The 17,335-nt window shown below is 42.6% G+C and overlaps 1 protein-coding gene across 4 annotated transcripts in view; it reads right to left on the reverse strand.

Moving 5' to 3' along the window:
- MSRA (methionine sulfoxide reductase A) overlaps positions 1-17,335 on the reverse strand; it is a 230,607-nt gene that overhangs the window by 63,277 nt on the left and 149,995 nt on the right. For all 4 annotated transcript variants that reach the window (XR_012715351.1, XM_075269319.1, XM_075269317.1 and 1 more), the window contains one exon: positions 9,783-9,889. Coding sequence is in view for 3 of the 4 variants with exons in the window: in XM_075269319.1 (XP_075125420.1) it covers positions 9,783-9,889 (107 nt within the window). In the remaining variant the exon portion in view is untranslated. The remainder of the gene's footprint in view (positions 1-9,782; positions 9,890-17,335) is intronic.

The raw sequence follows: 17,335 nt of genomic DNA on the forward strand, positions 1-17,335 counted from the left end.
GAGTACCACTTTCCAGCATGATGGAAAGAGAGATGCAAACCGAGCATGCTCACTACATATGTCTCATTTTATAATATAAAGCAGACTCTTTGTTTTATGGAAGCTTCAAAGAACAGTGAGAAACAAAGATGCCAGACGTGACTAATTCAAGTGATTTATATAAAAGAAAGGAAGATAATAAGAAGCAAGCGAGTATACTTAAAGAAAAGATACGAAGCAAACAAATACAATACAATGAACGACAAAGCAAATAGAAGTCACTTAACTTCAGCTCAGGTCTCTTTCTATAGGGGAAGCTCATTCGTTGCAATTCAAAGAGTAGCAAATCCATATACATCAAAATCAAAGGAGCGGACTATTATGATGTGCACTGAGCTTATATACCCCCCCAGCCCCCCACTCTAACGTATATAAGAAGCCTAGACCAACAGGTAAGTGTCTACGTTGTGTGAATGTGCAATGGTCTCTCATTTGGAGAGTGACCCCTTTGCCCTTGTACCTACCGTCCTGCAACACTATGATAAGCTACAATTGGTTGGGAAGAACCATCAAGGCTCAAAAAATTAACCCTTTCTATATGCAAACGGACATATGGTAGACTACAGATAGAGCCTGCATACGCAAAAAGGAACAAGTGACCTACAGATGATGACCTGGTGAAGAGAAGGCTCCATGGCATTCAACGAGACTTCAACGGTAAGAGGAGGCGGCTTCACATATGGAAACTGAGCATGCCCACAACATGTCTCTCAATGTCTATAAAAGAGATTGAGGATGGACATGCAAAAATGTTTCACGGAGTCCTACTGTTAGGCAACCTACGACATGGGTCCATTTTTGGTCATTTGTGAGAGGAGGCCACATGAATGGAAGGAGATATGGATATAGGGTATGCCCACATCATGTTTATCATAGTGTATAATAGAGATTGAGGATGGACGAAAGTGATGTATTACCGAGAACATAGGACTACTTTTGGTCATTCGCGAGAGAAGGGAGGAGATATGGAAACAGAGCATGCCCACAACATCACGATCATGGTCTATAATATATGGCATATAGATGAGGCCACACAGAATACTATAATAAAGTGTAATATAATACAATAAAAAAGAATAAAACAAAGAGTACGAATGAGCACCATACAACCTGTTAAGAGCAAGACCAATTAAGTGAATTTTTAGGACCCAAGGGAAGTTTTTTTTTAAAAGGATAGACCAAAAAATGCGGTCACATGCAGAGATTTCGTGCCCTGTTGTCTTCTCTCACATGTCATGTGATCAGGATGTATCCCCCTACCCCCTGGGCTCACAGCAGGTAAGACACAATCCATACACGCACGTTCGGTCTTTGCTAGAAGTGGCATACGTAGGAGTCGGAGTAACTCCCTGGCACATAAGTGATTTTTGCAGACTCCTTCCAGCTCATTTGGATTGCCCCGAGCAATATTTATCCATAATTAAAACATCGCCCTATAAATATTTCAGCCTTAAAATTTCCTCTTGACAAAGTTAACATGCCGGGGATGGGAGTTTTATACATTGGTCCAGAAAAGCTTTTACGCGCATTATGTGGGAAGTCTGCCACTGGGTCAGCGCAAACTTATTTACTGGAGACAAAAAGGTAAAAGCTCCTTACGTAAAGAGAAGAAAAAGAGAAAAATGCAAGCGGCAACTGAGGACGATAACGGGAGGGAGAGCTGTTATTGTCATATAGCGAGATGCGGAGTCTTAAAGCTGAAGATTGTTTTCTGCTCCCTGGTCTTCAACCAGAACCTCTGCAAGGAGGACGTATGTACTGTACCGCAGAGAAGAACCCTCCAAAAAACGGTCATGGACTGGCTGATAAAACCCAAGCCAAGGGTCGTGACCAGAATGGTGGTTAGGATAAGATAGACCAGAGTATGAGATGAAAGTATAGTCCAAAGTCAAAGTATAGACTAAAGTCAAAGTATAGACTAAAGTCAAAGTATAGTCTAAAGTCAAAGTATAGTCTAAAGTCAAAGCTAGGAGAAGAGCAACATGTACCAAGCAAATAATCCAAAGGTTGAGAAAGAATCAATATCCAGGAACAAGGCTGAATTCAGGATCCAACGATCCAAGGAGTGAAAGCCAAAAAAGAGTAAGAATCCCAAACAACCTCCATGGCAATGAGGGATTGGCTGTCAGGCTTGACATCATCAAAAGGGATTGTATATTGCAGTCAGGTGAAGAAAGAAGGACAGATGTAGCTAGATCCAGTCTCAGGGCTGAAACTAGGGCGAGGCGAGTAACAAAGTCTATAGTTACTGTATTAAAGGGATTGTCTCATCTGGAAGACCCTCTCCATAAGCCCCATTAGACAACAAGGAGTGGCACAAACAATAAAACTTTCTCTATCATTGAGGGTCCAACTCTGGGACTTCTCCATCAGTAATTTAATCCTCTCTGAATGGGCCCATACACTACATTTCTCCTGCAGGGTCCACTGTCTTGGGGGCGGCACCGATGAGTAACCCATCAGACAGCCACCACCAAAAAATGTGAATTTAGGTCTGTCTGGGATGACATGAAGGGACAGGAGGATTGGAGCAAGTCTACATCCACAGAAAATCCGTGCTTAGGTTTCCAAGATGGCGGATACAACCCTCCCTGCCCAGTTCTGCCAAAAACATCTGTAAGTACCGAAAAGAACTGGTAGAAGGTAAAGGGCAAAGGTCACACCAAATATTGATGGGATTTACATATCTATTACTTCATTCACTAAAAATAAGAGGGGAGTCTTTTAAGAGGAGAGGAGGATATTTTGGAGAACTACTTGTAATATAAAGGTACCACAGTGAACCTGGTAACTCACCACATCCTACTGAAGTTCCCTGAAAGCCAAAGAAACACCCGGCATGGGCGAGATTCCTGCAGTGCTGCATGGACCAAATTGTCCGTAACTATCTAGTACTGGGCTCCTCCCATTTGACCATTAGGAAGTAGAGTCCTGCTGTGATGGCTTTACTAGTTCTTCAAGACTATGGCAAGTTTTGAGCAGGACCAGGCATGGGTGATTGACAATGGACCCATACAGCCCGAGATGGAGGCAAGAAATGTTGCTTGTCCTCCAATTCTTCTTGCCCATTTTACCCAGTTGACATCAAGGAGGCAAAAAGAGCAGAAAAACATCCCAGAGATATATGGCAGTGTAAAAACCTGTATGACCACATCCGAAAATGGTGCTGGTTTGCACGTCACCCACCACCTCCAAACACTCAACCTTAGAGTTTCCCAGTTCCATTTTGGGATACAGGTAGAGTAAGAACATTGTAAGAAAATGGTCCAAAGTCCATCACAAGTGAAAGCAGTGTTCTCCAAATTTGCTATAACTCTCAGCATAGCCCAAGACTTCTTGGATTAGGGGTGGTCAAGGACCCAGTATCAAAACACTTGGGAACCATCATGATCTTATTCGACCCAAGTGCTGTGATATTGGGTCCTTGGCCACCCCCAACCCAAGAAGTCTTGGGTTATGCTGAGAGTTATAGCAAAGTTGGAGATTGATAACAAGAGGAAGGCAGATCGGGTGTGGGGGTTCCCAACAACGTGTTACGAAAGACCTATCCTGTTTAGGATACTCTATTGTAGTGTCCTTCTACAAGTCCAACTTTTGGTCTGACAATTTTAGTTAAAGGGAACCTATCATTAAAAATCAATTTTTTTGTCCCTAACACGTAGGAATAGCCTTAAGAGAGGCTATTGTTCTCCTACCTTTAGATGTCTTCTCCGGGCCGCCGTTTGGTATATAATCCAGTTTTTGTCAGTATGCAAATGAGTTCTCTCGCAGCACTGGGGGTGGTCCCAAGCGATCGAACAGCACTGGGGCGTCCCCAATGCTGCGAGAGAACTCTCCAGCACCGCCTCCCTCTTCTTCAGGAACAAGCTCTCTTTGCATCTTCTTCCGGGGGTTGGCTTCAAACTTCTAGGCCTAGGGCAAAGCCGACTGCGCATGCCTGCTGGCCACAATAATGTGGCCGCCTGCACAGTATTGTAAACGGCCATTTTCTTGTGGCCGGCAGACATGCGCAGTAGGCTTTGACCTAGACCCAAGGCCTAGAAGTTTGAAGCCACCGCTGGAAAAAGACGCGAAGACCTGTTCCTGAATAAGATAGAGGTGGCGCTGGAGAGTTCTCTTGCAGCATTGGGGATGCCCCCAGTGCTATTTGAGCGCTGGGGCCCGCCCCCAGTGCTGCGAGAGAACTCATTTGCATACCGACGAAAACCGGATTATATACCGAACGGCGGCGCGGAGAAGACATCTAAAGGTAGGAGACCAATAGCCTTTCTTAAGGCTATTCCTATGTGTTAGGGACAGAAAATTGACTTTTAATGATAGAATCCCTTTAAAAATAAAGGCATTGACAGGTGAACTAAAGGAGGCGCAAACATAACCTACAGATACACGAGGAGCCCACAGACCCCCACCCAATAAGACAGCCGCAGTATAAGTACAGGGAAGAGGCGTTATATCTTATAGCGCACGGAGAGGATGACGTCATGACATGCAGAAGAACATGCGGCCATTCTAGCACTCGGTCTCGCAGGTTTCCCCGAAGGTCCTTCTATCACAATGTTCCTCTTCCACCGTAGTCTATGAAATAAAGGAACGCTCTCTTTTCTGCAGACTGTCAAAAATGTGCAATCGAATGATATACAACATCTACGCTACCCTCTGCATCCCGCACCTCCCCCTGCATTCCACTAGAGGGCAGTATGTCAACAAATGTCAGGCGGACGGGACGATGGAACAAAATAACATTTTATGTTGCACCTTTTTTTCTCGCCCTGTAATAAAAAAGCATCTCGCTTATGCGGTGATTTATTTGTTATAATTACTAGCCCATAAAATACCTAACAAATAATAATGATTAAAGCCAAAATGAAAAATTAGACATTTACAGACACAAAGAGACACGAAAAAAGGGGGAAAAAAACCTCCGGGGACAAATGTGACACCGCGGTGGCAGACTGGATCCCAGACAAGCGCTACATTACATCGCCTTTGTGTCAAAGGTCAAGCTGCGAGACAAGGATCTGCAGGGACTGGGATGTCTGCAGCCGGGGAATGCAGCAAGTACACAATGTAAGCCAGGATTTACATAGGACTGCATACACACAAAGCAGGCAAAGGGTTAAATGACAAGATTGGCTCTGCTACGTCTGTGTGTCAGTGTGAATACATCCCCAGCTATAGAAGGTTTCCGGCTGCAGGTTTTGCTCACGTCAGGTTTACGAATGTTTATGCGCAAATCTTTTTAGTTGCTGTCGCCGGTCTACAGGGTCATGGAGGGGAAAAAGGGAAAAATAAAAAAAATACAATTTTAATAGATGGCGCTACAGGATGATGTGTGAGGACACGTGACTGCGTATACTTGTTATATAACACACACAGGTAGGTAGAGGTATGAAGGGGATCAGTCATGGTAGGAGATGGATAGATAGATTGATTTCATATTGTTGCCAATTTTAAGGAAATTAGGAAATCTCTTTCCTTCTGGATATTATTCCCATGCACAAGGTGCAGAACTCCGCGACTTTCTCAGCTCTGCTACATCTGGTCACATAAACACATTTTTTTAGATATGAGATAGATAGATGTGAGATAGATCGATAGATAGATAGATAGATAGATAGATAGATAGATAGATAGATAGATAGGAGATAGATAGATAGATAGATAGATAGATAGATAGGTAGATAGATAGATAGATAGATAGATAGATAGATAGATAGGAGATAGATAGATAGATAGATAGATAGATAGATAGATAGATAGATAGATATAGATAGGAGATAGATAGATAGATAGATAGATAGATAGATATAGATAGGAGATAGATAGATAGATAGATAGATAGATATGAGATAGATAGATAGATAGATAGATAGATAGATAGATAGATAGATAGATAGATAGATAGGAGATAGATAGATAGATAGATAGATAGATAGATAGATAGATAATGATGTATATATGATAAACAGATAAATATACATGACATATAGAGTGTTGGCCCCCATTGATTTCATATTGTTGCCAATTTTAAGGAAATTAGGAAATCTCTTTCCTTCTGGATATTATTCCCATGCACAAGGCGCAGAACTCCGCGACTTTCTCAGCTCTGCTACATCTGGTCACATAAACACATTTTTTTAGATATGAGATAGATAGATGTGAGATAGATCGATAGATAGATAGATAGATAGATAGATGTGAGATAGATAGATAGATATATAGATAGATAGATAGGAGATAGATAGATAGATAGATAGATAGATAGATAGATAGATAGGAGATAGATAGATAGATAGATAGATAGATAGATAGGAGATAGATAGATAGATAGATAGATAGGAGATAGATAGATAGATAGATAGATAGATAGGAGATAGATAGATAGATAGATAGATAGATAGATAGATAGATAGATAGGAGATAGATAGATAGATAGATGATAGATAGATAGATAGATAGATAGATAGGAGATAGATAGATAGATAGATAGATAGATAGATAGATAGATGATAGATAGATAGATAGATAGATAGATAGATAGATAGATAGATAGAATAGTATTATTGTATACGTATAACAGAGCATGACAACATGTGACACAATTAGCTCTGCTGCATCTCTTCTCACCCCGGGCTCTGCATGTATTAGTCAGGTCACCCTTATAAATAAACCTGCACAATCTCAAGTGACTCTCACGTTTTTCCATCCCGGCACCTGTAGTGTTTTATCACATTCCCCTTCTCCCTTTACTGTGTCACCACCTCTTACCGCCACCTCCCCTCCCCCATGTCACTCCTACAGAAGGTATACTCAGGGAGTATATGTCAGGCTAATCTGCTAGTGTTAATTCACAGTTTTATCTATTCTTAGATATTATATATTCAGTTTACAGCGAGTACTTCACGGCTGCTGAATGAATGAAACCTCATGAGAGTCTTGCATGGCTACAATAGTTTCCAAAAAACATGGTGGCTGTTATGTGGACATTCCCGTGTCAGTGTTGCTGTGGTAGCCATGATGTATTAATCCGAGTGGGCATATACTTACCAATATTTATGTTGTTAACATGTTGGATTTTAAGGAGGACCTTTCACCCTCTTCACCAACTCCAACACGATGTATCCTTCAATAGATGAGATTCCGCTGATTCTGACGCATTTGGAATTTTTTTTCTATCCCCTATCGTTCCTGAGCAATGGTCTCTGCTAGGACAAGTAAACTCTCTACAGTCAGATAGGTGGTGCTTGGCTGTAATAGGTAGTCTATGACCGCCCACCTGACAGTAGAGAGTCTAATTAGCATATTGTGTGTTAAAACTTCCAGAATGATTGCTCCGCAACGGTGCAGGCTAGAGAAAAAATTCCAACTGCGTCAGAATCAGTGGAGCAGCGCCTATTGAAGGAAACAAAGAGTAGGAGTTGGTGGGGGGTGGTTAAAGGTCCACCAAAAAGGTATGACCATCCACTTTTCGGGTGAGGCTTTGTACAGGGACTCATTAAGTAAAGAATTCCAAAATGTGGAAGTCCCATTGGCTTCTGCACATAAAAAGTTCAGGCCGTAGAAGCGCTACTGGTGTTTTTGAAGAAAGCCATGACTGAGACAGCTCGATGTCGAAGAAAAAGAGGACGACCAAAAAGCTATGCCTTAAAGGGATCCTATCATTAAAAGCCATTTTTTTGTCCCTAACACATAGGAATAGCCTTAAGAAAGGCTATTCTTCTCCTACCTTTAGATGTTTTCTCCAGGCCGCCGTTTGGTATATAATCTGGTTTTTGTCGGTATGCAAATGAATTCCCTTGCAGCACTGGGGGCGGGCCCCAGCACTCAAACAGCACTGGGAGTGTCCCCAATGCTGCCAGAAAACTCTCCAGTTCCGCCTCCATCTTCTTCAGGAACGTCCTCTCCCTGTATCTTCTTCTGGTGGTGGCTTCAAACTTTTATGCCTTGGGCCTAGAGCAAAGCCGACTGCACATGCCCGCCAGTCACAAGAAAATGGCTGCTTGCACAGTATTGCCCTATACCCGAGGCCTAAAAGTTTGAAGCCACCGCTGGAAGAAGACGCATGAAGAGCCTGTTCCTGAAGAAAATGGAGGCGGTGCTGGAGAGTTCTTTCGCAGCATTGGGGACGCTCCCAGTGCTGTTTGAGCGCTGAGGACCGCCCCCAGTGCTGCGAGAGAACTCATTTGCACACCAACGAAAATGGGATTATATACCAAATTGCGGCGCGGAGAAGACATCTAAAGGTAGGAGAAGAATAGGCTTTCTTAAGGCTATTGCTACGTGTTAGGGACAATAAATTGACTTTTAATGATAGAATCCCTTTAATGCCCACACCCTGGTCACCCAAAGATACACGTAAGGAAGAGTTTTAAGATTTTGCTGGTGACACCAGCACATGGACCCTCAATGATGTTGTCTTCAAGTACATCTCCATAACATATCAGGAGACAAGTAAATGTTCCCCTTTAATTAGCGATCACCCCTTTAACAATAGGGCATGTACAATGTTGCAGTTCCTCTTATAGCATCTCTACAACTTCTCATAAAAGGTCTTTCTGAATATTTGGTAGGGTTTTGTCACACGCGGGTTCTCTGTTCTGTATTGGCCCCCGATGAGCTGTAGACTTGTATGCGGTAGAATGTGACACCTTCTATTCAGTCTTCACTAATTAAAACGGCGCTCATTGTCTGTGCATTGTGCTGTGTGCACCCGTCTCTAGCGGAATGAAATCCTTACACATGAGCATGTTGGCCGGCACAGGGCTCCATACACACAATGGCTTTCCTATATCTCGGCTGCCAGCTGACTAATATCCTGCCTGGAATTGGATTTGGAAACCTACAATTACCCCGTACTTCTCCTTTCACTAGCCATGTCTGGACCCCAAATAGTGGTTATTTCATTTTCGCATGGTTGTAGTAATTCGGAATTTCATCGTCATAACCATTATGATATTTTTTTAGTTTCCTGAAATGGTTGTGTTATTCTTTTCATTGTTCCTAGTTGGAACGAGAAAACAGAGAATGCTTGGATTTCAGCTCTGAAGCTGCAGAATAGTAATCCAGAATCAGTACAGGATAAGTAATGTACCCAGTGACTGTACCAGCAGAATAGTGAATGCAGCTCTGGAGTATAATACAGGATGTAACTCAGGATCAGTACAGGATAAGTAATGTAATGTATGTACACAGTGACTGTACCAGCAGAATAGTGAGCGCAGCTCTGGAGTATAATACAGGATCAGTAATGTAATGTATGTACACAGTGACTGTACCAGCAGAATAGTGAGCGCAGCTCTGGAGTATAATACAGGATAAGTAATGTAATGTATGTAGACAGTGACTGCACCAGAAGAATAGTGAGTGCAGCTCTGGAGTATAATACAGGATGTAACTCAGGATCAGTACAGGATAAGTAATGTAATATATGTACACAGTGACTGTACCAGCAGAATAGTTAGCGCAGCTCTGGAGTATAATACAGGATAAGTAATGTAATGTATGTACACAGTGACTGCACCAGCAGAATAGTGAGTGCAGCTCTGGAGTATAATACAGGATGTAACTCAGGATACACATAGTACTGGGCCGTAATACTCTACATAGTCAGACTTCTTCCAGGTACTACATTCTCTATTTTGCTGAATCCATCTTCTTTAAGCTCACTCCATATGTGACAAGATGAATTTGGTTCTATGTCACTCAGGATGTCGGGTTTAGCCATATGTGTCCTGTGAACCTACCTTTTGGTAATCTTCTTTGGATTTCAGAGCAGCGTCCATCTGTTCCTTGGTATATGTATAGATTGCAGAACGATACATGGTGCCTACATCATTACCCTGACGCATCCCTGCAAGAGACAAGAGAACCAAGACATGAATGTCAGCAATGGTGACTTCATATATGGCGAGACTATACTGTGGTGTTGTGATGGCGGAATAGTTATTAAAGGGATACTCAATATGAATACAATAGTATACAACTGTATAGCTTTATCCTCCATATGACTGCTCTATAAAGACATCCTACATATACTATTGCAGGATAATACAGATATGCCACGCCATATACAGTATCACAGTAGTATATAGCTATACTGTCCTGTATATAGTACAGTGTATTACAAAATCCACCATATTTTATATTTTGAAGTCTATAAGACTACAACAATCCTCCAGGGTCCAATCCTCTGGCCGCTATGTACTACTGCACCCATCATTCTATTATCAGGCGCTCTGGGCACATAGACTATGCAGGATATACATGTATGTAAGCAGGGTATATAGCCAGGGCTTAGCTGTGACCTTACAAAGATTAGATGCCTGGTAGTAATCACTGGTAAACCACGATTAATACCGCCAGGCCTCGCTGCTTATGGGGGGAGATCGCAGGGAACTTAACCCCTTCTACCCCCGGAGGGTGGGCTGAGGACTGTGAGACTGCAGATGGTAATGAATCACATACTGCAGTGTGTACAGTATACCGCACAGTGTATAACCTCATTGTATTCCGCCTCAAGGACATCTGAAGCCAGAACTAGTGTAGGAATAATAACTATGTAAGAGATGATGATAACACTCCGGAGAGACGCGTCATCAAGGCAACTAGGTCGCTGGTTACACTGTGCATGCAAACACATGCAAACCAGGTATTACTGTACCGGGCGACTTTAAGTGGGGCAAAATCTGTAGCACGCCGAGCATGCCACAACATATTTACGTATACTAAGCCAAACCTCTAGCCTCATCTATGTCACCTTTGGCCCTGCCCAAACTCACACAGTATAAAGCCCAGAAGGTATACTGGGCCCTTAGTGTAACCATATAGTATCATGCTCCACACTATAATGCTCCCTCAGACAGTATAATGTCCCATCCTTGTGGTCACCACACAAACATACCTCATTGTGGCCCCTATACAGTACAATGCTCCACAATTTAATACACCTACATCATGCCTTTACAAAGTATAATGCTCCCTCATTGTGGCCCCCATAGAGTATAATGCTCCACAGTTTAATACACCTTCATTATCCCTCTACAGAGTATAATGCTCCTTCATTGTGGCCCCAGTACAGTTTAATGCACCACAATTTAACATACCTACATTATGCCTCTACAAAGTATAATGCTCCCTCATTGTAGCCCCCATACAGTATAATACTCCACTGTATAATACACAATCATCCCTCTCCACAGGATAATGCTCCCTCATTGTAGCCCCCATACAGTATAATGCTCCACAGTTTAATACACATTCATCATCCCTCTACACAGTATAATGCTCCCTCATTGTGGGCCCCATACAGTATAATGCTCCACTGTATAATACACATTCATCATCCCTCTCCACAGTATAATGCTCCCTCATTGTAGCCCCCATACAGTATAATGCTCCACTGTATAATACACATTCATCATCCCTCTACATAGTATAATGCTCCCTCATCGTAGTCCCCATACAGCATAATGCTCCACTGTATAATACACCTTAATCATCCCTCTACACAGTATAATGCTCCCTCATTGTGGCCCCCATACAGTATAATGCTCGGCAGTATAAGGCTCCTTTATTGTGTCTGCAGACAGTATAATTATAAAGCTCCCTCATTATATCTCCCACACAGAATAATGCTCAGTACTATAATACTCCCTCACAGTTTCTCCATAGCATATAATGCTCCCCCATTATGTCCCCCACACAGAGTAATGTACCATAGTATAAGGCCCCTTCATTGTGTCTCCACACAGTATAATGCTCCCTCACAGTGCCTCTACACAATATAATACTTCCTCATCGTGATCCTCACACACAAGAATACCTCCTCATTGTGTCCCCCACAGACTATAGTAACATCTCATTGAGGTCCCCACATCATAATTACCCATCATTGTGGGCACTACACACTATAATCCCCCTTATTGTAATCCCCACACTATAATGCTCCCCACCACATACCCCATAATACTCCATCATTGTGACCCACATTATACAGCCCTCCCCATCTTCTTAAAGGCTTCCACACTGTGATGCCCCCTCATTGTGGACCATACTGTGTTATGACCCCACACGGTAATGCCCTCCAGGGTTATACAGTATAGATAATTTATGTGTATGGTAGTTTTGTCCACTTGTGGCCACTTTGTACCCTATAACTTGCACAGTAAGTGGGGCAACACTCATACCGCAGTCAGGACTGAAGACTTTCCCCAGCATGCTGCAGGCCGGTGTCCAACAATTTCCTTATCTCCATTTACTGTATTGGAGAGCGCTAGCAAGAGGCAAGGCAAAATTATAGTAACATGGGGCCCTCACAGCACGTCAAGGGCCGCATCTGAGACCATCGCGATGTGAAAGCGCAAGACGTCATCTTATCTCTTGTCTACTGGAGCGTAGAACTATAATCCCCAAAACTACAGGTGGATTCTTACTACAAGATGGAATGACCAGAGAGCAATGACGGAACGCAAACCGAGCATGTTATATGTAACAGGTGGCAGCAGGCTTGAGACGTGCCCATAGTAAATTGGAGAATATAATATAATAATCCTATTAATATTATAAATGTGAAAGTTTTTGAGTTTGTGGGTTTGTGAGTTTGTGTGTTTCGATGTTTGGATGTTTGTTAGTCAATCACGGAAAACCCGCTCCACCGATTTGGCTGAAAGTTTCCACAAACCTAGTTACTATACCCGATTGCGCAATAGGCTACTTTTCGTCACAATAGCGCACATACGTTTGTGCCAGGACCCCCACAAAACCCAAACTCACATCACCATCTCTGCAATCTCACACACTTTGGACCATAGCAAGCCACAAAATTCATATTGCCCTCTACAGCCTCGCCCCTAACCCCACACAATCACATATACATATACTTTACCACTTTGCCCCTCACCTTACCGATACTCCAAGAGGCTCTCTTTAACGCTCCGGAGCAGCCATGTTTGCCGACCCCCACCGCTCTGACAATCCGCGACACCGCCCACCCATGTCAATACCCCTAGGCGGTCTAATAAATGCAAAAACAAAAACAAAAAGGGAAAAAAAAAAAAAAACTAAATAAAAAGTATTACAAATTCAAATCCCCCCCCCTTTCCGTGGAACACATATAAAAGTAGTTAAATACTGTGAAACACATACATGTTAGGTATCCCTGTGTCCGAAATCACCCGCTCTACAAAGATATACAAATATTTTGCCTGGACGCTTAACGCCGTAGCGGCAAACATACTGAAAAGTCCAAAAACGCCGCTTTTTCACTATTTTCATCATCATACAAATATCAATCAAAAGTGATCAATCCAATAGCATTTCCCGAAAATGCAACAACTAAAAACTACACCCGGCCCCGCAAAACAACACAACCCCCGACACAGACAAATAAAAAAGTGACTGCTGTCAGAATATGGCAACTTTTACTAACAAAAAAATGTCAACACACTACTGGCAGAAAATAACAAATCATACAATGTCGTATATCGAGGTATATTAACCTGAAATCCCTCTGTCCCAAAGACACTATGCTATACCAACACCGTATAGCGGCTGAAATACTAATTACATTCAACACAAAAGTCTCACGTATTCTCAGAATTACAGCAAAAACAAGATACAAAGTTACATTTCATATCCCATACCTTATACACAGTACGAAAACCCGCGCCTGTATATACCCACTTCTACAATCACCGAGGACGAAGTCGCGGGTACCAGCTAGTATACTATACGTATTAAGAGAGAATTATAGGTTACTGAAGAGTGGATATATAGTCAGCGACTACCAAAACCACAAGCCAAGGAAGAAAGAACCCTGAGACCTCTGGTATAGGAAACCCTATACATGGTTAGTCCTGTTCTCAGCTGAGAAGTGGAGACAATTGTATCCAGTCTAGACAATGCTCTGTGAGCTAAACACATCGGCATCATCTGAACCAATCTCTCTGCTGGTTCTCTACAACGTATCAGTTTGGAGACCAGACTGTTTAGCTCACAGAGCATTGTCTAGACTAGAAACAATTGTCTCCACTTTTCAGCTGAAGATTGATTACAAGTGTATCCAGTCTAGACAATGCTCTGTGAGCTAACTACATCAGGAAAGCTGCACAACTCTATCTGACACAATTTATCTGAAGTCTAAAGCCATGGCTGTTTAGCTCACAGAGCACGGGAGACACTTGAGAAACTTATTAATATGTTTATTAACCCCTTTGTGACATTATCCCATACACTTACAGTGCTGGTGGGTGGTCGTCCCAGCTGAGCACCAAAAAAACATGACATTAGCTGTTGTTACGGTCACGATTGGAGCGTTTTAACTTCTTAAGATGCTCTGCAAGGATGTCTAACAACGGTCTGCCATAGAAATGAGCCTATTAGGCCCTGCCTAAGGTAGGACCTAATAGGATGCCTGCCATTGGAACACCAAAAAAGATAATAACTTATATCAACTCTGGATTTTCCACCAGGTACTTGTTGTCCTACTCCTGGTTTTGACTTGAATGGAGAAGTGGCCACACATGTAGACAAGGTCTATGACGTTACGCAAGCATATCCCTTTAAACTTCACTTCTGGGATTGGAGGGGGTTGGGGAATGTACGGAAGTAATATCCTACAATGTAATTTCTGTACGCGTCTGTGATATACGATGTTAATGCTCCATATAATGTTCATTTTATTATATCACACTTAATATTAATTATAAAGGGATTTTCATCCAATCACAAGGACATCGGTTTATTAGGATGAGTCCAGAGGGGGTGACGGGGTAACAAGGCCCAATATTGCAAGAGGAAACTTATTTCTATAAATGTAGATTAATACGCTTTTTATTGGATTCCATAAAAATGAATATTTAATTAGGTATTACTATAGAGATAAAACCTATGGAAACAGAGAAGATCCATGAGGAGAGGAAATCCACATAGTAATGACCAGAACCAGAAGGAAACAAGGTGGTCCACACTAACATATCAAATCAATTTAAAGGGGTTCTCGGAGATGATGATCTGTGGGGGCGCTGGGTGTCAGACCCCTCTGATCTGATATTGATGACCTATCCTTGTAATAGGTGATTCATATGAAGTCTTACAGAATCCCCACACTATAGGTTTATGTGTTTTTTTTCTGATGCAGTGCTCCAAATCTCCTGCATATAAAAGATGACATGCTAACTGCCTGAGACCACCACTAGGGGGAGCTTAAGAGGGCTTGCATTCTGTGTAGCAAAGTGACTCACCTTTTGCCAACCCAGCTGCATCCTACTGGTCCTGGCACAGGCTATCCTGCACATTGCACTGGGTTGGGTCAGCACCCTGGCGGTCTGTGCATATCCTGTACTTGTCTCTTCTTCCTGATTGATAATGCAGCTCTGTTCCTGACTTGGACCTTGAGCTTGTTCCTGGATGACATTTTTGTCTTGCTCCTTGGGTGTTCCACCTGGTACCTGTCATCTCACGCCTGGGTTTGACCCTGGATTTTCCACCTGGCTCCTAGTATCCTACCCCTGGTTTTGTCCCTGGATTTTCCACTTGGTCTGTGTTGTCGTATTCCTGGTTTTTACATGGAATTTTCCACCTGGTCCCTGTTGTCCTACTCTTGGTTTTGACTCTGGATTTCTCACGTGGTCTATGTTGTCCCACTCTTGGGATTGTCCCTGGTGCCTGTTGTCCCACTCCTCGATTTGACCCTGGATTTTCCACCTGGTCCCTGTTGTTGTATTCCTGGTTTTTACATTGGATTTTCCATCTGGTTAGAGTTATCCCACACCTGAGTTTAACCATGGATTTTCCACTTGGTCCCTGTTGTCCTACTCTTGGTTTTGACTCTAGATTTTTCACATGGTCTGTATTATCCCACTGTTGGTTTTGTCCCTGAATTTTGCACCTCGTCCGTGTTATCCTACTCCTGGTTTTGTCCCTGGATCCTCCACTTGGACCCTATTGAACTACTCCTGGATTTGACTATGGATTTTCCACCTGGTACCTGTTATACTATTACTGGGTTTGACTTTTTGAATAACATCTGACTACATTTCCATCTATGCTACAGATTCAACTGCACTCATGTTCCTAAAAATTGACTATTTCATAGTCAGTTGTCCATTGAAGGTCATCACTGTGTGGTTTAATGATGAAGAATGGGCAGACTTCTTGAGATTCCAAGCCCCAGTCTAGCAAGCAACATTTGTGATTGGGAAGATTTACCGGTAGTTTACTGCTATCAGGATGTTGTGCAACTTTGCTTTGACGGTTTGTACAAATTTTGGGCTAGTTGTGTCCTTTAACGTGCAGATTGTGCTTGGATATATGAAGTTAGCCTGAAACGGCATTGTATTGTGTGGAGTAATGTGGGAACAGAGGAGGGTTCATATTAGGGATTCTAATTATAGTACGGAAGGGTTTACATATCAAGGTCATTCCTAGTTACACCACTGGTTTTTGAGGTGGAGGTGACATGAGCATACAAGTGATTGAATATGGGGGGTGAAAGAAAGGTCTGAGTCCAACACAACCCCGAAGCAGTGGGCCTGCTGTCTAGGAGTTATAGTAAGGCCAGAGACGGCAATGGATATATCAGGGACCGATCAATTAGATGGTGGAAACAGTAGTAGTTCAATATAGATAATTGTAGCTTTAGGATGTTCCTTGGCAGGATTTTCCACTTTGGACAATCTTCCTTCTTTGATTTCCCTACAGCGCTACTACAGGAGAAATTAAGTATTACACAATGTCCATTCACATGAATGAGGTATCTGTGTAATGCAGGACAGCTTCAGAACTAGAGATGCTCTTTGTAGTCGCTCTCCATTCTAGCCAAGCGATGAGGAGTCTGAAAAAGAAGGCCTCTCTCCTTAAAGGGGCTGTCCAGGATAACCAATTCGTGGTAAACGAAAGTGAAAAGAAGAAATGGGTCAGTGCTGACAATACACCGGCTTTAATAGATATTCCTCACTGTTTGGTCAATCTCTGCAGTGACCGTAGGGTTGTAATCATGGAGACATTATATGGTCTTTGTAATAATGGGGTCACTTCCTGATCACAGTTTGTGTGGGCAATCTGAAGGTGGAATGGGCACACTCCGTCACTCTATGTGGTGGAGGAGTTCCTCTTATCTTGCCAACACTCACTGGTCACTGTCTGTAGTGGCAGTATGGCTGTATTCATAGACCCATACCATATGCTGTTCCATTTATAGCAGCATATGGAATCTAATCATGGGCTCACAGTAGCTCATTGGCTGTGGCCCTTTGGATATAACCATGGACTCAAAGTGGCCCAAGTGTGGTGACACTCT

Source organism: Leptodactylus fuscus, chromosome 3, assembly GCF_031893055.1.
Source record: "Leptodactylus fuscus isolate aLepFus1 chromosome 3, aLepFus1.hap2, whole genome shotgun sequence".
Classification (NCBI taxonomy): Eukaryota; Metazoa; Chordata; class Amphibia; order Anura; family Leptodactylidae; genus Leptodactylus; species Leptodactylus fuscus.